This window comes from Cervus canadensis, chromosome 7 (assembly GCF_019320065.1).
Source record: "Cervus canadensis isolate Bull #8, Minnesota chromosome 7, ASM1932006v1, whole genome shotgun sequence".
In the NCBI taxonomy this organism is placed as follows: domain Eukaryota; kingdom Metazoa; phylum Chordata; class Mammalia; order Artiodactyla; family Cervidae; genus Cervus; species Cervus canadensis.
In genome coordinates this window covers 6,090,860-6,113,860 of record NC_057392.1, presented here as the reverse complement: position 1 = coordinate 6,113,860, position 23,001 = coordinate 6,090,860, and the positions used below count along the sequence as shown (strand labels likewise).

Below are 23,001 nucleotides of genomic sequence, written 5' to 3'. Positions count from 1 at the left end.
CAGGGAAGTGCCTGGGACATAGTAGGCACTTGATCAGTCTGTGTTGAATGAATTGAATGAATCTCACAGGATGTGTCTTCTGAGAGTTTTTTTCCAGGCGATATTCATAGGTGCCCCAAGGGCTTCCCAGGTGGCTCAGTGGTAAAGAACCCACCTGCCGATGCCATAGATACAAAAGTTGTGGATCAGGAAGTCCTGGATCAGGAAGATCCCCTGGAGTAGGAAATGGCAACCCACTCCAGTATTCTTGCCTGGGAAATCCTATGGACAGAGGAGCCTGGGGGGCTACTGTCCATGGGGTTGCAAAGAGTTGGACACAACTGAGCACACACACACACACACACACACACGGGAAAATAAAATAAAGGGCTTCAGAAAATTTGGCAAACTGACTATTCTATTCCCCACAGTAGCACAGTAAGTGCTCTGCAGCAGTGGTTCTCAAACTTAGCCTCTCTGAACCACCTGGAGGGCCTATTAAAACACAGACTGCCAGGCGCACTCCTCCTCAGTGGTCTAGGGTAGGGCTTGAGAATTTGCATGTGTAGAGCTTCAAGTTCCTAAATGTCTCAGCTCAGGCTGCTATAACAAAATACCACAATTGCCAGTTTAGACAACAGATGTTTGTTATTGTTGTTCAGTCACTAAGTCATGTCTGCCTCTTTGCAACCCCATGGACAGCATAATGCCAGGCTTCCCTGTCCTTCACCATCTCCTGGAGTTTGCTCAAACTCATGTCTATTGAGTCGGTGATGCCATCCAACCATCTCATCCTCTGTTGTCCCCTTCTCCTTCTGCCTTTAATCTTTCCTAGCATCAGGGACTTTTCCAATGAGTTGTCTCTTCACATTAGGTGGCCAAAGTATTGGGGCTGCAGCTTCAGCATCAGTCCTTCTGATGAATATTCAGGGTTGATGTACTCTCACTTTACTGAGAGTGAGATTTCTGCCCTAACCTCTGACTCTCACATCAACTCAGCCAACCCTACCTCTGTGGGGCTTTGCAGAATTTGCCAGTCAGCCCCAGGCTGGGCAAGAGAACCTTTATCCTGGTTGAGGGACTAATTGAAGTGCACTTTTCATTGCATGGAAATGAGGCCCATCAGTAAGACCTGGAAGTTAAAGGATCTCCCCAGGGTGTCATGCTGGGGTGACACCAGCTGATCCAGTAAGCTGATCACACAGGCAAAAATCATATCATGGGGCCAGGGCACCAGTCTTATCATTGCTGCATAATAAAGGTGTTCCTCTCTCCCCATGGATAAATTTAAATCCTGGGTGCTAGCAATTCTTGATTTACACTCTCTGAGCACAAATTACAAGGACAACCTTTTGGGATGGTTTTGAGGATTTGCGCAAATGTTCCTCAACCAAATTGCAAATGGGAGTAGTCTCTTTGACACCGGCCACCTTTTATGTTTCCTGCTCCCCTGGGCTCCACTGCCCTGAGTCAGCAATTGCTTTTTGACAGAAGACCCAGCAGGTGCTTTCTGAGCTGTCATAAACACCTGCTGCTGAAAAACCACTGAACTTTTCCCTGCCAATTCAGAAGTGCAGGCGACCTCCTGGGGAGATCTTAAATCGATTTGCAAATAAGAGTGGCATCTTTGCCTTGGTGTGAGGTTGATCTTAGCACTAACCAAAACCTCATCTTTCTAATGTTCCAAAACAGTGGCCTGGGGCCAGGTGGCCTTGCAAGTCCTCGGTGAGAATGTAGTTGGTTTCAATCCTCTTGGTTCATTAGCGTTCCATTTCAGCAACCAAAGTTCAATTTTGACCTACCCTTCAAATATGTCCTGTGGGGTAGGAGCTTATGAAGCTTATGTATTCACTCTCATCTGAATCTAACACATGAGAAGGCTGCTGCAGTGAAGAGTGGCTTTCTAGAACACAAGGCACTTACTTAAATAAAGTAACACACTCCTTAGCGTGGTGTACAAGCTTCTCAGGATCCCAGCCCCACTGCTTTCCACCAGCCTCACCTCCAGCCACACATATCTGACACAACACTGGTTGGAAAGTATCTTTCTATCATGCACAGAATCATCTCTCTTGATTGCTTTATCGAATGTTTCATTTTGCGGTAATCTTATCTTTCTTCCAATTCACTAACTCTGTTGTTGGCTTTCTTGATTTATTTCAACAACTATGTCTTTTATTTCTGAAATTTCTCTCTGGTTCTTTTTCAAACCTGCCTTCTCCTACCTCCTTTCCAATTGCTCCATTTTCTCTGGTTCCTGGAATGTGTTTGATCATCTGTTTTGTCTGCTTTTTCTCAGGCATGCAAAGAATTGTTCCCTCTATGTTTTATCAGTTTTAACTCTCAGTTCATCTCCAGCAGGAATGGTCCTGCTCATGCCCTGGGTTGGGAGCACACGTCTGTCCAGAGGTTTTGAGTATGTCTTTGCTAAAGGCCTAAAGACTTCAAAGATGCCTTTTTAAAGTAGAGTCTAAGTTCTGGATTTCCATGTCAAATGGGTTGTTTACACTTGAAGCTAACATGTATGCTCAGGAATGGTTTGGAGGGGTAACATCTCAGAAGAGATGCTTACCAGAGTGATTGGCTGGCCTCCCCCCACATCCCTGGGTGGATATTGGCAGTGGTCCCAAGACCCAGACTTCAGACAGTCCCAGACTTTATGCAGACATGCCAACTCGAGTTTTCTTTGCACAGAAGACCTGAGTCATTCCTGATTCCTGTGGGCTTTGAAACCACAGCTGATAGGCCGTGCCTTTCTCTCTTATTCTTGTTTTATATTGTTGCTATTGTTGTTATAGTTTATGCAGCATCTCCATGTGTTTGGAAAAGGGAAGGAGTTTCCATATCTGTTCAGGTTGAAAATATGCTCTAAGTATTTTGAGTGCTTTGTTTTAGCTCAATTCACACAACCACCCCATGATGTACATACTATTATTATCCTTACTCTACAGGTGAAGGAATTAAGGATCAGGAAGCTTGAAGTACGTTCCTCAAGTCCAGAACATGGTTCCCCAGAAATTCCTAAAGCCAGTGTGATACCCAACCTGTGACCCCTAGGCTCACCCTACAAGGACTCCCCACCCCCTCCTTGGTTGCCCCGCCCACTGCACTCTGTGGCTGCCTTCAACCCCAGGGCAGCCCCTCACCCTGTCCTACCCACTTCTCATGCTTCTCCTACTACATTTGGTCCTCTCCCCCCGCTGAAATGCCTTCCATCTTACTGAAATGTCAAACACACTTTCTCAAGCCCTCTCTAGTACATACTGTAAATTCTAAGGAGAAGCGAGGATGGAGTGGTGAGAGCAAATGAGAGGAGCATCTTCGGAACTTGGCAGTAACTTAGCTGGAGGGAGGGACAGAGGGAGGAAGTCAAAAGCAGTGCCCAGTGTACTGGCTTGGATGACAGACTGGATGAGGGAGCATTCGCTGAGGCGGGGCACACGGGACAAGGAGCAGGCGAGGCTGGGGCACGGGGCTATAGGGCTCAGTCTGGGACACGGTGAGTCCGAAGTGCCTGTGGGACAGCCGAGCGGACCACTCGGGCAATCTGACATGTGAGTCCATCACTCAAGAGATAAGCGTCTGGGACTTCCCTGGTGGTCCAGAGGTTGAGAATCCACCTGCAAAGGCAGGGCACAGAGCTTCGACCCCTGGTCTGGGAGTATCCCACATGCCAGGGGGCAGTTAGGCCCGGGCACCACAACTGCTGAGTCTGCACGCGCTAGGGCCTGTGCTTCACAACAAGAGAAGCCTGCATACCGCAACTAAAGAGCGGCCTCCTCTCGCTGCAGCTAGAGAAAGCCCACATGCAGCAATGAAAATACAAGGCAACCAAAAAAAAAAATTAAAAGTAAAAAACTAAGTATTTTAAAAAGAATAAGAGTTAAGTATCTGCTCAAGACCATGATTTGGCAGTGAGCATGCCGAAGATGCAGGTTTGATCTTTGGGTTGAGAAGATCCCCTGGAGAAGGAAATGGCATTTCACTCCAGTATTCTTGCCTGGGAAATCGCCTGATAGGCTATAGTCCATGGGGTCACAAAGAGTCGGGCAGGACTTAGCAACTAAACAACAACCACAAGGGAGGATTAAGTGGTACAAGGAAGAGGAAAAGCTGCTTTGACATTGAGAAGCATGTCCCAAGATTGATTGTTGCTGTGACTACCATCTTCCTCCAGCCCTCAAAGACTGGTACCTCATACTGCCTGTAGGAAAAAAAAAAAGCTGTCCAAGTCCTAGGACCTCAGTTCCAAGCTATCCTTGTAGCCTCGTCTCACACTCCTCACCTTTCCCAAACCAGTGGGACTGTGTCTGTGCTCCTTCCCTCCTCACAGGGCAATCAGACCCTCACTCCCCTCCACCATGTCATCCCAGTGCCTCACACAAATCTGTGGGCAGGAGTCACAATTGTTGCAAGCCTTTTTGTCAATTCTGTGTCTGAACTGGAAGCTCCATGAGGACAGGTGCTTTCCTTCCTTCACAAAGCAGGATATGCATTTAGTAAATGTCCGCAGGACTGAATGAATGAGTGAATCTCCATTCGTCCCAAACCTAGTATCTTTTTTTGGCAGTAGGATTGATGAATGAAGGATTAAAAGATTGCTGCTCCATTTGCCTGGAATGTTTTCCTTACCGTCCATTCCTAATGGAGGCTTAGCAGTTCTAGTGACCCTACGTGCCCGCTTCTCCCAGCCAGAAGTCTGGATCTCACAGTGCGTTGTGTCTTGTGTGTAAGACTAATCTCAATTCCCATTTCATTTGAGTCTCTTGTGTATTTGATACCTAACCACCACTATCACAACCACCACCCCTGCCCCAAATTGAAAATCTGAAGGCAAAGCACATACCTGATAAGTTCTGCATTCCACACAGCCTCTAGTACACTCCCTCACACATTGGTTTGTAGGTAAATGCATCACATATTGAATAACTATGTTCAAAAATACCTGATTTCAAAGACAAAGACCAATACAGCATACTAACGCATATCTATGGAATTTAGAAAGATGGTAACGATAACCCTATATGCAAAACAGAAAAAGAGACACAGATGTACAGAACAGACTTTTGGACTCTGTGGGAGAAGGCGAGGGTGGGATGTTTTGAGAGAACAGCATCAAAACATGTATATTATAAAGGGTGAAACAGATTACCAGCCCAGGTTGCATGCATGAGATAAGTGCTTGGGGCTGGTGCACTGGGAAGACCCAGAAGGATGGGGTGGGGAGGGAGGTGGGAGGGGGGATCGGGATGGGGAATACATGTAAATCCATGGCTGATTCATGTCAATGTATGGCAAAAACCACTACAAAAAAAAAAAAAAAAAAACATTAAAACAAAACCAGATTAACCAAGCTAAAAAAAAAAAAAAATACCTGACTTCCTGAGGAAACAAACTCAGAACTTTCCATGTGGCCCTTTCTAGGCCATTTAGACCAACTCCTGGCAGCCTAACTTCCTCCCCTCTCGTGAATGGCTTCTCCAGTCCCCAGCTCACCCTGGAGTACCACCCTGCTCCCAGCCCAGACCTCCTTGGCGTTGTTCCTGCTACCCACCCTGTAAGTGATGTGAAAGAAAGCAAGCCAGAGGACCCAGCCCCCACCCAGCCCCGGCAGACATGCAGCACTGCAGAGTCAACCGGCACGTGGATTCTATGTGGCCATCAGGCCCGAGAGCACGGCCGCTGGAAGTGGGGTGCAGGCGACCGGGGCAAGGGAGCCCCCTTGTGCTGCCCAATTGACTTTTGTGCTTTGTCTACATTTCAAAGGGGATGAGATGCGGAGAGGGTTATTGCACTTCCACCTGCTCCCTTCCCACCCTGGGCTGGTGAGAGCTTTCCTGATGCCTCAGAGAATATCCTGGGGGCAGGGGTATTCTGACTAGCCATCCTTGACTTGCATCCTGGACTGCAAGTCCAGGGCATGTTGGGCCTCCTTGGGTTGCAAGCTTCCTCACTCGGAAATCTCCTTAGTTCCTCAGTCTCCTGTTGCCCCCAGACCCTGTCTCCTGGTCTTCCTTTGTGCCATACATATACCTCTAGGTCAGCCTCATCTGGGTCCCAGACCCACCCCCAGACTCGTGTACTCAGTCCAGTGTCTGATCACAGGCATCAAGCAGGAGGGGAGTATAAACTGGGTTAGGGCCTCTAGTGGGATATACGCAGTGCTGAACTGTGTACTCAGTGAAATATAACAGGATTTTGGAAATGTCTGCCTGGACCCCTCCTGCTTACCTTCCAAGGGTCCCTAAAATATTCATCAGGCTTTATCAGGTTAATGGACTTCAAAAGGAGTAATTTTCTGAGACATGAGACAAGACAGTATAAAAAAGAACATTAAGGGGAAAAAATCTTACTCTAAAATGAAAGGGAAAAGATCATTTAGCATCCCTGTTGGTGTTATCTATTCATGAGAAACAGCACATTTAATCCAGAGTGGGGTGTAGGGAGGACTTTGATGCCTTCACTTGGGGTCACCTTCCTGCAGAACTCATCTGTCTCCGCTGCCACAGATGACAAGAGCGATGAAGACAAGAGGATGCAGAAGGATCTGAGGGCGAGGGAGCGGGGAAGAGATGGAGTCTAATGTGACTTCTAGGGCACTTGCTTGGATTGGAGGGAGGGGGTGCCATTCCCCAGCCTTGCCACCTTTTGTTCTTCCTAGCTCGTTTTCCAAGACATGCCATGTTGGTTTCTAATTTGGATCACACTGCAAAGATATCAAACCAGTCAATCCTAAAGGAAATCAACCCTGAATAGTCACTGGAAAGACTGCTGCTGAAACTGAAGCTCCAATACTTTGGTCACCGGATGCAAAGAGCTGACTCATTGGAAAAGTCCCTGATGCTGGGAAAGATTGAGGGCAGAATGATAAAGGGGCAACAGAGGATGAGCTGGTTAGACAGCATCACCGACTCAATGGACATGAATTTGAGCAAACTCCAGGAGATAGTGAAAGACAGAGGAGTCTGCCATGCAGTCGCAGAGTCAGACATGACTTAGCGACTGAACAACAAGTGGGATTTGAGTACCTTGAGGTCAGGAATAGTGACTTTATCCTGGCTCCAAATGTCTCTACCCACCCATTAAGGTTAGGTTTTGGTTCCCAGGTCTAAGACCATAAGTCTTAGGTACTGAAATTATGAGGGGACGTGAATGTGAGTGTGCTCTGTACCAAGTTCAGCCAGGAGGACTCATCTCTCATCCTTCTTTGGCTTCCCAGGGGCTCTAAGGAAGGATGAAACTGAATCTTCTTGAGAAGACTATCTGTCTCAGAATTTATTTTGCTTCAGTTGAAAGGAGCAGGAGACTACAACAGCTCCTTGGGCAAGCATAATATAAAGACAAAGGAATTGAAGGTTTTCTGTTCTTATGAAAAATCCTTCTTCCTTTGTCTGTTGCCTTGTCCTTGCTCATAACTCCTAATTTCTTCCTCTTCTGTTTTGTTCTTTCTCTTTCCCTTCCTCTGCCCCTTCTCTATCTTCATCTTCATTTCTGCTTCCAGCCTAGCATCTTTCTTTTTATAGCTCCATCCATCCCCAAGCTTCGAAAAACAGTTTTAACTTTTTCTCTATTGAGGAACTAAGAAAAAATTTCATACAGAGAAAATTTAAGTTGACACCCCCACCTGTCCACCAAGAACTTGCCAACCTAGACAGTTGGTAATTATGTAACCAAGATAATCTGTCCATAGTCAGTTATTTACCCAATGATTAGTTTCCCAGGTGTTCCTCTACCCCATGGTTTGCTCCATCATGTTTGATGTGCATTTCTATAGCCTCAGTGCATATCAGCCATTATGTTCACTGAGTCCTTTGCAATAAACATTGTTAACCTAAAGGTCTCTTCTCCCTCTTTCATAATTAGAATAAAAGTCTGTTGGATGTTTCATTGCGTATTCAATTTTAAGTGTTGCTTCTCTTTCTTTTCACTAGATTTGTGACAAAGAATGGCATTACTATGTCATCAATGTGGAGTTTCCTGTGGTCACCTTATACATGGATGGAGCAACGTATGAACCATACCTGGTGACTAACGATTGGCCCATTCATCCATCTCACATTGCCATGCAACTGACAGTCGGCGCTTGTTGGCAAGGTAACCCTTAAGTCCAGCCCTTCTCCCTGGCCCATCTGTGTACAGTCCATCAAATGTAAAGGCAAAGAAAAGGGCATAGCAAGTGGTATGAGCTTCAGCCAGGAAAATTTACTGTCCCCTACTAATAAAACAGGACTTAAAAAGATAAGAATGAATCCAAGCACTAAGCTTGTGTAATAATAAAGCACTTGGCTTGAGACCAGATTTTGACTTTAGATCAACATGAGCAATTTCAGGATTGCCTCTGAGTTGCTAATGCATTTTATTATTCTGGAACCTTATCTGGTTTCAAACTGGGGCTGTGTAGAGAAAAGCCTGCAAGTGGAATCTGGTATAAAAAATTGCCAGTTGGCTCTGTTGCTCTCTACACTGGTCAGGAGCCAAGGATCTCTCTTTATCCCCACTTGAATTGTCTAAGACCCCGATCCTCTGTTCTGGGAACTGTCTTCCTCTGCTGCTGCCTCTCCTCCAGTCCTCAAACCCAGACTCATCACCTCTTTGGAAGTAGGAGAGCCAGCTCTCTCAGCATGCATCTAGCCTTTCTGTTCCCCACTCAGATCTGTTGGCATCTTTGTCTTTGCTCCCTTAACAGCTGGGCTTCTTTGAAGTATCAGTGAGAGACCAGAGGGGAAGTAAAACGCTCCTCAAATAAGCAGATCAGTACTTTGAGATGACTCCTCAAACTCCTGTTGATGCCTTCTTTGCGGGTTTCTAAGATTTGAGACCTTAACCATTTGCTGTGCAGGCGGAGGGAAAAGGTGGGTTGTGGTACAAGATTATGACTTCAGAGGACTGGCTCCCTCTAGGGGAGACATAAGCCCATCTGGGTTGGGACAAAGAGTAAGTTCTGGGCAGCTCCATGCAAGAGAAGATGCAAGAGGGCATGAGGTGCAGCCCTGGGAGCACTAGGGGTGCAGAACCTGGGAAGGAGACAAAGCAGGAACGAGGCAGCGGGAGACAGTGTGTTTTTTTAAATTGAAGGATAGTTGATTGACATTGTTGTATTAGTTTCAGGTATACAGCAAAGTGACTCAGTTATATATGTTCTTTTTCAAACTCTTTTCCCTTACAGTTTATTGCAAAATCTTGAGTAGCGTCACCTGTGCTAAATAGTAGGTCCTTGATTATCTATTGTGTTTATAGTAGTGTGTATATGTTAATCCAAATTCCTAATTTATCCATTCCCCCCTTTCCTTTTTTGGTAACCATGGTTGTTTTCTGTCTGTAAGTCTGTATCTGGGTTTCTTTTTTCCAGTTTCTAAATATATTTGTTATTTAATGAAAAGAATTTATTTAGCATTAACTTTTTAAATTTTTCATTGGAGGATAACTGCTTTGCAGGGTTGCATTGGTTTCCGCAGTGCAACAATAGGAATGAGCTCTATGTGTATGTGTATGTGTATCCCCGCCCTCTTGAGCCGGCCTCCCACCCACCCTCATCCCAGCCCTCTAAGGCATCACGGAGCATGGGGCTGGGCCCCTGTGTTACGCAGCAGCTTCCCACTAGTTATCTGTTTTACACATAGTAGTATATATATGTCAATGCTACTTTCTCATGTTTTTGTTTTGTATATAAGTTCATTTGTATCTCTTTTTTTTCTAGATTCCACATATAGGCATTATCAATGTTTGTCTGGCTTACTTCACCTTGTATGATAATGTCTAGGTCCATCCATGTTGCTACATATGGCATTATTTCATTCTTTTCTTATGAGTAAGAGTGTATTTTTGAGTAGAAGTCACCTACTTGAAGTCTGATGTACATCACATGACAGTAAAAATCTTCTCAAACATTTCATAGAACATGGTAAGAGCTCCCTCAGTATTGCAGAATTCCCCAGGATATCAAGAGAGGAAGACTGTGTCATCTGGCGCAAACCCATGAAACTAGTTAGTATAGCAAGGCACTAATTCAGAGGTTGCCTCTGAATCGTTAGTCACTGAACACGGTGTTAGAACAATAGCCCTCTCATGTGGCTCATGCCCCAGCTAGATGCCACAGCCAGTCCGTAGATATTTTGGAACATAGATTGGATGCTTCCCATAAGAAAGAGTGCTAAGAATGCATTTGAGTCAATTCCAATGAGGTGGATGAAACTGGAGCCTATTATACAGAGTGAAGTAAGTCAGAAAGAGAAACCTCAATACAGCATTTTGATGCATATATGTGGAATTTAGAAAGATAGTAACAATGGTCCTATATGCAAGACAGCAAAAGACACACAGATGTAAAGAACAGACTTTTGGATTATGTGGGAGAAGGCGAGGGTGGGATGACATGAGAGAATAGCGTTGTAAATTACCATATGTAAAATAGATGACCAGTACAAGTTTGTTGCATGAAGCAGGGCACTCAAAGCTGGTGCTCTGGGACAACCCAGAGGGATGGGGTAGGGGAGGGAGGTGGGAGTGGGGTTCAGGATGGGGGGACACATGTGCACCCATGACTGATTCCTGTCGATGTATGGCAGAAACCACCACAATATTATAAAGAAATTATTCCCCAATTAAAATAAATTAATTAATTTAAAAAAGGAAGAAAGGGTCCTAATCATGTCGTCACCAGGAACCTTACCATGACTTCCCTAGAGGCCCTCAGGGACCACATCTGATCCCCATCATCCCAGCCTGCAATGGAAACCTGCAGAATCTCTAACTTCCTTGAGCTCCTATTAATACTTTCTCACCTATTTCCTTATCTAGAGTAATACCTGTATTGCAAGGTTATTATAAGGACTCGGTGGCAGGCACTTGGAGTGTGCTTGGCATGTTTCAGTTGAATGAACGTGTAAATTTGAAAACATCTGCTGGTTGCCTCCTCTACCTCCTTCTCTGCTCCTTGCACCTAAACCCTGTATGGCAGATTTTCCACAAGACCTTGGTACACTCTGGCCTCTGTGGTTCCAGCTTCCCCACGGCTCCCTGAACGTACTGACCTTCTCCCCTTCCCCAGGACTAACCCTCACAGACAGGCCCTGGCCAACCAGGTCCATCTCTAGGTCAGAAAGAAGGTCACTGAGCCTGGGAAAGAGTCAGTCAGAAGACAAGCATTGGAAGATGGGGCTGATGTTGTAGGAGAGAACTCATCATCCAGGCTTCTGAGCGCGGAGACGATTTGGGTATCTTTTCTGAAAGGAAAAGATAATCTCTGGTGAATTTTCAGCATGGGAGAAAAATCCCTTAAAGTCTAAAATTGAGCTTTATGGGAGGAGTATGAATTCACTAGGATGATAAAGGTAGCAACAGCATATGCCATGGCAGAGCAGCTTAACGTCAGCATGCCCAGGGTGCCCTATCACTGGAATGTGCATGGATTGGAATGAGTGGAGAAGAGGATGAGATAGAGTTGAGACCAGACCATAGGGTGCATCTTGCCTTGTTAGGAGCTTGGATTCTCATGAATATGTACATGCTCCCTGGAGCCATGTTTTTGTCTTGGGTGGTGGTTTAGTCGCTAAGTCGTGTCCAACTCTTGCGACCCCATGGACTGTAGCCTGCCAGGCTCCTCTGTCCATAGGATTCTCCAGGCAAGAATACTGGAGTGGGTTGCCATTTCCTTCTCCAAGGGATCTTCCCGACTCAGGAATCGAACCTGGGTCTCTGGCATTGCAGGCAGATTCTTTACTGTCTGAGCTACAAAGGAAGTCCCCTTTGTCTTGGGAGGAGACATCAAAAGGTCTTTCAATAGCACACTGTGCCGTGAAATTGGTGGCCTGTGATACGGCCCTTGTCTCAGCATGTTTCTAAGCCTTCCGAAGTCCGCTTATATACATACACATTATAAGCCCGCTGTGTGAACAGGGCCCTTTGGGCCTGTAATTGTGGGGAGTTTTTCAGGTACTTTTGAGGTTGGCAAGGGAACCAGTTCCCATTTGTGAAATTCCCATTCAGGGTGTTAACAATGGGGATAGAAAATAATGTGCTAGCAGCTGCTTGCTGGGTGCTCCCGGGAACTCACAGCTGGAACTCAGAGGCTCCAGCTCAGAGGCTAGGCAGGACTCTGCTGCCCCACTTAGCCTACTGTGTCCTGTGATTGAATCGGAAAGCCAGAGTAATCAGTGGAACTTCATTTTCATTGGTATTTTTCCAGTAATTTAAAAAAAATGAGATTTCATTTACACTTAAGAAATATTGCCAGGATGGCCTTAAGCAGGCAGCATATCTTAATTCTAGAGAAGGGCTTTTGAAGTCAGGATGGACCTTGCATCTCAAGAGAGTCCTTCTGTCTCTGTGTGGCCACTGTGTGCCACCTAGCCATCACCTCTGTGCTCTGTCAGTGTTTCCAGGATGGAGTCAGACCCTCCTGGCCAAAATCAGTCAGTGCTGACTGAGAAACTGCTGTCTTTAAACAAATACCAGGTCCCTTGTCTCGCTCTGGGTCATGCCATGCGGGAAGATTGTTTAAAAGACTAATTAATTTGTCCTTTTCCTTAGAGTCCCTATTCATCCATTTCTAACAACAAAAATTCAAGTTCTACTCATATATGATAAAAATTATATAATCTTCTTTGTGCCTGGACCTCTACCCCGGGTCCAACCACCCAGCACCTATAACTCTGTTGTCATGGGAGTGAGTTAGGAAGGCTACTGATGCGCCAGCCACAGAGATGCCCCAGCAGGTGATACTCCAGAGCACCTCTCCCCCAACACGACAACCAGAGAAGCTCTGACTTACTTATTTTATATGATATCAGAGCTAGAGTAGTTTTAATGAAATGGCTAAACGTGTTTGAAGAAGCATAGCTGTAAACACACACTTAAGAAGCTACCACCCTGCCCCCTGCCTGAGCCTTATCTGTTCTTGGCAGAGCTCATCACTGTCTTCCCTGTTTGTGGCTCTGTCCCCAGTGACCACCTCATCTCTGCCTCTGCTGGGGACTCTCCTCCAGTGCTCTGGACCTTGGCCTTCCTAGAGTGTCCAGCTTCACCTCTTCCTAATGATGGCACCCCCTGATCTTGGGTGGGGAGGGCTTTCTACCCTAGCTCCTAGTCTGGCTGAGTCCTGCCCGCTACTTAACAAAGCAGCAGGAGATAGAGAAGAGGATGGTTATAAAAATTAGACTCTGTTAAGAAACAGAAACAGAACTCCCACTTCCTTGTGGCTTTTGGGAGGAGCTGAGTTAAAGAATACAAATGGCCAAAAGAAGGAATAAAAAGGCAGAAATGATGCTGAAAGTTGCAGTAATCAATAGCATCTGTTCCTCAGACAGAGGGGAATTGGAGCCACATGTGGTCCTGAGATCTGGTGTACATTTTCAGGTCATTATTTTTGCCAGACACTAAAATTAGTGCAGACTTGGAGTGCATGTCATCACTTAATAAACTTGGTCTAATTTAATACAAATTCTCTTAATAAAGTCTGTGTTGAAATTATTTTGCATCCCTGGAGGTCTCTGCTGCTGGGAGAGAGGCACGTGCTAGCATAGTCTGCTTTACATTCAAGTGGCATTTCCCAAGGGTTTCATGAAGCTTAGTTCCCCCAGGTTCCACAAGAAGGCCAAGGTCAAGTTTGGGAAACCATATAAGCCATCCCCACAGCCCCACACTGAAGAGTCACAATGCACCTTTGTTTATTCAAAGCTCTCAGAAGCCCACCAAGGAACCAATCAGTTTGACATTACCTAACCTATGTTTCTCAGTCTTATTTCACTATGGAACTCACTCTTTGTAGATTAGTGTTCCTGGAGCACTGTTTGGGAACCATCTCATTGGAGTTATTAATCGAGGTCTCTATCCCCCACTAAGGCATGGATTTGCAGAAGGCAAGGACTATCTGCTCTCAAAGACTCCCCTTCCCTCCCCTTTCCTCCTATGTCATGTCCTGGAGAAGGTCAATAATTATTGGTTATTGCATTATATCCCAGTTTTGAGTTTGTTTTGACAAAGGTGTATGGCTCATGTATTACACACAGAGATGACTAACACGGTGTCTCTTAGCATTGTCTGTATTTTAAAAATCAAGTAAAGATGATTCTAGGCCCTAGACTTCATTTGACATAAGGGTATATTGGTCTAAAGACAACACAGATGAAATCAGCTTTAAAATTCAGTGATTTATGTGTGGAAACACAGGATAACTGAGTTACAATTTTAACTTTGAATCTCATTCTGAAAGTTACATTAATTAGAAAATTTTAGCAAGGGTCTTAGAGCAAAAAGACCATTTTAACTCTAAGTATCATTTTAACTTCTCTGAGAGACACACTTGGGCAAGGAGAAAGAAAAGAGAAAGAAGCCCCTGAAGAAAGAGAAGACTCCCATGACAACATCTCATCTCAGAGTTCCCTTGGTTCTTGCTGGCACCAAAACTGACTGCTAGTTTTGAGTTCCTGCACTGTGCTCAGCTCTGGCTTGTCTTCGCTTTAACAACCCTATGTTGTGGATGTAATTATCATCTCCATTTTGCTCATGAGGAAACTGAGACTCAAAGAACATAAGAACTTGGGAAGGGTTACCTAGAGCCTGGATTTGCACTGAGAATTGTGTCACCCACAGCCTTAACTATACTGCTACACCCACCTCTGCTTCTAGAGACATGTAGAACCAGATGATGTTTAATAGCCAAGCAAGGAAGGCCAGAAGATTCTGGAATCTGCAGTCAAACCATTTGCCTAGACTCCCCGGGCATTCTTCCCCAGATCAGACAAAGTCAAGCTGAGGCCAAAGATAATGACTGGCCCATTGGGCATCTTGGTTTAATGGGAGGGCTGAATCTGGAGTCAGAAAAGAATTCCAGACCCTCACTGCTGCTGCTTACCTTCTCTGGGTCTTTTAAGACTGTGTCTTGCCTCTGTGCTCCTGGAGAATGGCGGGCCATTCTGGTTGATATATGAGGGCCCTTCCAACTTTGTGAATCTAGGTGCCTAACCCCAGAGTACTGACCTTTTGGGGTCATCCCATAAGTCATATGTTTCTTATGAACTTAGAACCCACCATGCAAATGTTCACTGAAAATGCTGGAAGGATGGAGACATAACCACCAAAGGATCAATAAAGCCTGCTGAGACTGTGTCATGGCCAGTCCTGTGGGCAGAGCATCCCTGACCACCAGTCCTTACAATTACAGTTCTAAACCCTGGGGTTGTGTGCAGGTTTTAAAGCCAGAGTTTATGGGAGTCTATTACACACTTCACTTAGTCTTTGCATTCAGTGGGTATCTCCATCACTGAAATGAGAGAAAGCAAGATTTCCAATGGTCTCACCATTTGCATTGCTCAAAATTGATAGCCAACCCTCCGTGAAATTGTGTTCATTGAGGGGCATCCCCATCAACAAGCCGTGCGCAGAGCCGCATCCAACTCAAGCAGGAGGGAACATGGCCCCACTCCTTTCTATGTGCTTCTCAGACTAAATAGCTGTGGGAAAGACAGCAGGAAAAAAAAGACCAGCGACATCCCACACATACTCTGCAAAGGGAAGCTACTTTGTCCATTCACACAACACAGGTCTTTCACTCAGAGGAAAGTGAATAATACTGATTCTAAAGCTATGTGTATAGTTGGTGGGCCCACCTCTCAGTGGAAAGAAAGCTGAATGAAAACTCTGGCTCAGAATAACACAAGCTATGTTAAATCACTTTTTCCAAATACTATTATTTTTCATGAGAACTATATTTCCCAGAAAGCTTGACACAAATCACTGGGAGTTGCTGCTGAAATCATTCAGTGTCTACAGAACTCCGTGTAATTGGACATTCTCCCTCAGCCTTGTATCAATCCCAACCTGTCCTCATCTTTCTGAAGCAGCCCAATTATGGGATCCTCCAAGAAATTCTGCTTGAACCCTCCCAGCCATATGTATTGTATGGCACTCAGGTCAAAAGCTTGAGAGCAAGAAAAACCTGAGTCTGAATCAGAGTTTCACTAACTTCTGCCTGTAGGGCCTTAGGCAAGTTACCTAGCTGTGAAAACATCATCTGTAAAAGGAGTTGTAGTTTAGCAGGTAAGAATCTGAATTCACAAAGAAAAAAGTCATTTTTCCACATCCGTCTTAGTGTCACTTCCAGTCCCTCTTCTATCTGAGTCGGGGAGATTCAACCTTGGTAAATTTGGAATTCTCCCATTTCTTTAGTCAGTTGTGTCCGACTCTTGCAACCCCGTGGACTGCAGATTGCCAGGCTCCTCTGTCTGTGGGATTCTCCAGGCAAGATTAGTCGAGTGGGTTGCCATTTAGGGTGCCAGATGATTTCAGGGGGATGTATAAGGTGCTAGGGTGTTGAGGGGCCTCCAGTCATCTTTCCAAGCAGGTGTCTACTGAAACGGTGTCCATCTCTTTGATCCTCAGTCATTAATGGTCCTTCGGGGTCATCAGTGCTCTGTGTAATTCCTTGTCTTACTTAGGGACACAGAAATACCTCTTCTGCTTCTCATACCTTGTAAAGCCATTCTTAGTCCTTCTCTCCATCTATCCAGATGTGCCAGGTTAGCTTTCCCTCCCAACATCACACACTGTTTCCAGGGTGTTCGCCCTCACTCTGCATCTCTGTCATCCTATCCATCTACACCTCCCCTGCCACCCCCTAGCCTGGGGTATCATCTCCTAGACTGGGGAAAGGCAGCTTTTTCCCCCCTCTATTGTCCACAGATGTTGAAGATACATCTTCCCCACCCTTCTAAATTTAGGACTTGAAATGAAATTGAGGAAGAGACTCAGCTCCAAGCCCCATCTTCTCTCCCTCCTGTCACAACCGTTCTTGCAGCAGTGAGCACAAGGAAGAGAGATGTTTAAACTGAGGGTAAGATGGAAGAAATTAGAAGAGACAGACTATGATCTCAAAAGTACAATCCTGCCACTTAAGCATTATTAAATAAAATACCCTGGGGAAAAAAAAATCGTTATGTTTTAAGGACCTAATGTGTGTGTGCTAAGTTGCTTCAGCCATGCCCAACTCTTTGCAACCCTATGGACCATATCCTGCCAGGTTCTTCTGTCCATGGTATTCTCCAGGCAGGAATACTGGAGTGTGTTTCCATTTCCTTCTCCAGGGGATCTTCCCAACCCAGGGATCGAACTGCACCTCTTGAGTCTCCTGCATTGGCAGGCGGATTCTTTACCACTAGCACCACCTGTGTGTTAGTAGCTCAGTCGTATTCAATCTCTGACCCCATGGACTTAGCCCACCAGGCTCCTCTGTCCATGGAATTCTCCCAGCAAGAATACTGAAGTGGGTAGCCACTCCCTTCTCCAAAGGATCTTCTGGACCCAGGGATCAAACCCAGGTCTCCTGCATTGCAGGCAGATTCTTTACCATCTGAGCCACCAGGGAAGCCCTGGGGACTTAAGAAATCCCTTAATAGCATCACCTGGGGACTTAATAAATCATGGCTAGTATTTTTCTCCTCTGATCTGTTGGATGTATTTTCTATATCATGTGTTTGGAAATTAATCATGCACTGCCTTAGGAAATCAACTGAACTGGCAATTTACTCTTATATTTTTATTTTACTTTTCCAGTGTCTATACTTTATTCTCCCAACTGAATGTGAGCTCCTGGAAAACACAGTCCTATCTTATCATCAGCTGAATCAAACAGAATGCTAGGCAAACAGCAAACACTTTAAAAATGTGTGCAGATCTAGCCTCAGGAATCTGTGTTTGCAAATATTTGGAGAAGGTTCTTTGTGTTGGAAATCAGGTTATTTTCTTTTCTTAAAATAATTCATGAGCATGTGTATATCTAAATGTTAGCAGAGAAGCCATGTGGTGTGTGCAGACACCCTAGATATTAAATAGAAAGATTTTTCAGTATATGTATCCATTATTTTTTTTAATCCTGCATCACAACCACCTCTGAGTGCAAATATATTTCTAGTTTTTGCCAGCCTCCTATTGCACAATGCTAATTGAATTGCTTTCCTGGAGTCATGTCATTAATAAATAGAGTGTATCATAGGTCTAGGATTCTTAAGTCAAAAAGGAAACATGGATGTTTTGCTGAGTGAAAATAGCGTGTAGGAAGATGTTCTGGCATCCAGGAGAGTGTAAAGGATGGTGAGTGGTGAGTGAGCAGTTGACGCGCTCTGGGTGGGAGACCACAAGGGCTCTCTCCCAGCCACACTCTATTTTTTCTGATTTAATTTTAATTGGAGGATAACTGATTTAAAATATTGTATTGGTTTCTGCCATACATCAACATGAATCAGCCATAAGTACACTTATGTGACCTCCATCTTGAACCCCCCTTCTACCCGCCACCCCGTCCCACCTCTCTGTGTCATCACAACGCACCAGGTTGAGCTCCTTGTGTTTTATAAAGCAACTTTCCAATAGCTTTCTATTTCACACATGGTAATGTATGTGTTTCAATGCTACTCAATTTGTCCCACCCTCTTCTTCCCCCACTGTGTCTACAAGTCTGTTCTCTATGTCTGTGTCTCTATTCTTGCCCTGCAAATAGGTTCATCAGTACCATTTTTCTAGATTCCACATATATGCATTACTATATGGTATTTGTCTTTCTCTTTCTGACTTACTTCACTCTGTATAACAGGCTCTGGGTTCCTCGCTACACTGACTACATCAGTGTAGTCTACACCCACCTCACTACAACTGACTCAAATGTGTTCCTTTTTATGGCTGAGTAATATTCCATTGTGTATATGTACCACAACTTCTTTATCCGTTCATCTGTGGATGGACAGTCAGGTTGCTTCCACATCCTAGCCATTGTAAATAGAGCTGCAGTGAACATTGGAGTACATGTCTTTTTTTTTCAATTATGGTTTCCTCAGGGTATATGCCCAGTAGTGGGACTGCTGGGTCATATGGTAGTTTTATTCCTAGTTTGTTTGTTTTTTTAAGGAATCCCCATGCTCTTCTCCATAGTACCAGCCACACTCTAGACTAGGCTGCCCAGTACCACCAGGATGACCAGCTGGTCCTGAGCATGGATGGATGCACTCACTCTCTAGAAGCCCACATTTCACCAACTACTCCTCCAGGGGACATTTGCCACTTTCTTCTCTCTAAACCTGAGTTTATTCCTGTTTAACTGTAGAGGAAATGCCTACCTCTCAAGAGTTCTATGAAGGTTCAATAAGATGATGTATGTTGAGGACTTCACAGAGCATTGGGCACAGAGTTCATGCCTAGTCACTGAGACTTGTTGTGGGATCTGCTGCTCTAAGTGGGAGACAAGGCAGGGAAGAGATAACCACCTGGCTGCCCTGGAGTGTGGCAGTCTACCAGTCAGATCCAGGCTCACACCCTTCTTCCTGCAGGGTAACCGAAGTGTTCTTTCAGTAGGGCAGGAGCATACTAATGGCTGTGAGGAGCACCTTAACCATGATGGCTTCAGGGGCCTAAACCCAAAGACCCCCAGATTGGCTCCTCCATACCCAAAGCCATGGCCTGAGAGATCACCTCAGGTCACCTCTCAAAGTCAAACCTGTGGACCGAGCACTTTGATAGAGCCTTGTCCATTCATTTCCAATGTGAAGATGTTCTGGGTGGCCTGAGTCAAAACAGCTTAAACCCGTAAAGATGGATGCTTGGCTCCCACAGCTGAAAATATCCCACAGTAAAGCAGTGAGGAGGTCTACTCAGGATTCGCTCAGCCTGCTGTACCCTCCTGGTTCTGCCCCTGCTCCAGGCATTGCCTTAGTTGTCCCTGGTCTGCTTGCAGGATGGCTGCAGCCGCTCTCAGCCTTCTATCTTCACAGAATGATCCCCAGGGAAAGAGAGCAAGAGTAGGTTCCAGAAGCCTTCTAGAGAGAAGACGGAAGCTCTTGTCCCAGAGGCTGCCAGCCAGTTTCTCTGCCACCTCATTGGCTTAAACTTGATCTCCTGGTTATCCCTAGACCAGCCCCTGTGGCTTTTTGGATGCCAGGTGCTGACTGGCTTCACCTGGTATGACCAATCCCAAGTCCATGCCTGACTCAGTCACTGGAGCAATGGAGACAAAACAGCCTGATTGAAAGTGAAAGTCGCCCAGTCATGACCAACTCTTTGCAACCCCATGGACTATACAGTCCATGGAATTCTCTAGGCCAGAATACTGGAGTGGGTAGCCTTTCCCTTTTCCAGGGGATCTTACCAACCCAGGGATCGAATCCAGGTCTCCTGCATTGCAGGCAGATTCTTTACCAGCTGAGCCACCAGGGAAACCCAGCTTTGACTAAATAGAGGATCTTCCTGACTCCGAGCTCTAACCTGTGTCTCTTGTGCCTCCTGCATTGGCAGGTGAATTCAAAGTTATATATATATATACACATACATGTATATATATAGCATTAGCTTTGAATAAATAGAATCCATCCCTGGAACTCGAGTCCACCCCCCAAACCTCAGTGCTGCCAGTGCAAGAGGGCAGGAGTGAGGTGGATGCTGGAGAGATGCCACAGGTCGGCTACTCTGCTGGAGCATCTCCTTCAATCCACCAACAATTAGGAAGTGTCCACTGTGTGCCAGACAGCATGCCCAATGACACCAGGACAGGGGCTCATGTTGTTGAGAGGGATAAATGAACAACATGTGCAAAGTGCCTGGGACAGTCCTGAGTGCCCCTGCTACCTGCCCAGTATTGTCTTCATTACAATGAATCATGCATGACTGCTCCCTTCCAACCAGGAGACAGACTTAAATAAATTCTAGCAATGTGTGAGGATGGGCAAGAGTAAGCCACCAGGTGGCATAAAGGAGAGAGATCACTTAGGAGTAAGCAGAAGCCCAGCCTCAAGAAGCTGATAGCCCAGTGGTTCTGAACCTTGGCATATATATATGACTTTGAATCCACCTGCCAATGCAGGAGACACAAGAGACACAGGTTAGATCCCTAAGTCAGGAAGATCCCCTGCCTGCTGTAGTATTCTTGCCATGGAAAATTCCCTAGACAGAGAAGCCTGGTGGGCTACAGTCATGAGGTCACAAAGAGCTGAATATGACTGAAGAACTGAACACACACACACACACACACACACACACACATAATGGAATATTACTCAGCCACAAAAAGAATGAAATAATGCCACTTTGCAGCAACATGGGTGGACTTAGAGATATCATACTAAGTGAAGGAAGTCAGAGAAAGACAAATATAATATGGTTTATATGTGCACCCTAAAAAAAGATACAAATAAGCTTATTTACAAAAGAGAAAGAGACTCATAGACATAGAAAACAAACATGGTTACCAAAGGGGAAAGAGAGGTGCGGGGGAGGGATAATTTAGGAGGTTGGGATTAACATATACCTACAACTATACATAAAATGAACAACAAGGACCCAGTGTATTGCAAAGGGAACTATACTCAATATCTTACAATAACCTATAAGGGAAAATAACTTGAAAAGGAATATATATATATATATATATATATATATACATATATATCTGAGTCACTGTGCTGCACACCTGAAACTAACGTGACATTGTAAATCAACTATACGTCTATAAAAAAAAAGGTCATAACCTCTGTGGGTGGGATACAGTACCAGAATCAGTTTATTCTTTTAAAGATTCCCCAGATGATTAAAATGTGCAGCCAAAACTGACAACCACCCCTTATAGGCTCTTGAAGACATGAAACACACGTGCATTAACTAACAATGCTGAGTTCTTAGAGGTACACTGAAATGAATTCTCTGTGTGCCAAGGCTCAGGGCAGAGAGAAGGCAAGGTGAGCTGGGAGCTTGAGGGGTCTTGGAGAGTCTGTGGGATCTTCCTGACCTGAGCACTTTGGAGGTGGTATCTCAGGATGGGGAAGAATGGGTGAGAGCAAAAGTATGTGTGCAAACATAGAGGGTGTGTCAGTCTGGACCCAATCAGAAGAGAGAAACCACACAGTAATTTCAACAAGAAAATATAAAAACTCACTGACTGTAACAGACCACTAGAATAATGAAGGATCAGCTGCTAAGAGAGAACTCTGAAGACTATGGGAATGCAGATATCAGGATGCCCACTCCCATAAGACTGACACAGGGCCCCCAGTGGAGGATCCTCTGCCACCCAGGCTGATGTTCAGACTTTGCTGACACAGCATGGCTCACTCATGGTCAGAGAAGTCACCGTGGTGTTACTCTGGCAGAACCTTCCAGAAACCTGCCCTCCAGGTGCTAGAGAAACTGATGAGGGGGCCACTGAGGCAGCACAGGAGAACCAGGAGGCAAAACCCAGCAGTGTCCCCTACAAGTGAGTGGAGGCTCAGAAAGGCTACAGAACCTCCCACGGGGAATTAGCAAAGCTGGAGTTCTGCCCAGATCCATCTTTCCTGCACGTTTGGCTACCTCTCTGAATGAACTGAAGTACAAGATCAAAGCTCAGGTTGTTGACATAGGCTGCCCCCAAATGGAACAGTGTTTGTGCTCAATGAAGTCAGTGGGAAGGGGCTCCTGGAGGAGGTGAGGCTTCCACTGGACCTAAAGGGGCACCGATGTTAAGGAACTTAGAGAAATGAGGGAGAGAATGGGAGGAGGCAGCTTCCAGGCTGCCCTTGCAACACAAGCCACATTGAACAATTGCCCCAGCTGAAGAGCTGACCCGGGCACAGACAGCAGAAGGACGTAGGTGAGGGAAAGGACAGAGGTAGAACAGAATCAAGCAAGCCCCTGCATGACAAATAACCTGGATTTGAGCAGATATGAAATCAACTCTCTGCGAGTTGGAGCCCAGGGACTCGGGGCCCTAGGACCCGTCAATTGCATGCCAGCCTCTCAGTGAAATGAACACTGGGTAGCAGATGCCAGCTCTGCAGTCACACAGACCAGAACCAGAGTACCAGCTCCAGCGTTTAGCTGTATGTCCTGAGGCAAGTCCTTCCACCTTTCTGAGTCCCAGGGCTCCTTATCTGTCATTTGGAAACAATGATTCCTCTTTGCAGGCTGACCCCGATGAAGTCCCCAGCAGACAGCCTGGCACACAGCACGTCTTGCATCACTGGTAGATTCCCTCTCCCCTGCTTTTACTCTGTAGGCACTTTCTGTCTTGTA

At 45.5% G+C, this 23,001-nt stretch overlaps 1 protein-coding gene across 1 annotated transcript in view; it reads left to right on the top strand.

The window, feature by feature from the left end:
- Positions 1 to 23,001, top strand: part of CLSTN2 (calsyntenin 2) — a 175,319-nt gene that overhangs the window by 114,146 nt on the left and 38,172 nt on the right. The window contains exon 7 of the mRNA XM_043474112.1: positions 7,911 to 8,073. Coding sequence (XP_043330047.1) covers positions 7,911 to 8,073 — 163 coding nt within the window. The remainder of the gene's footprint in view (positions 1 to 7,910; positions 8,074 to 23,001) is intronic.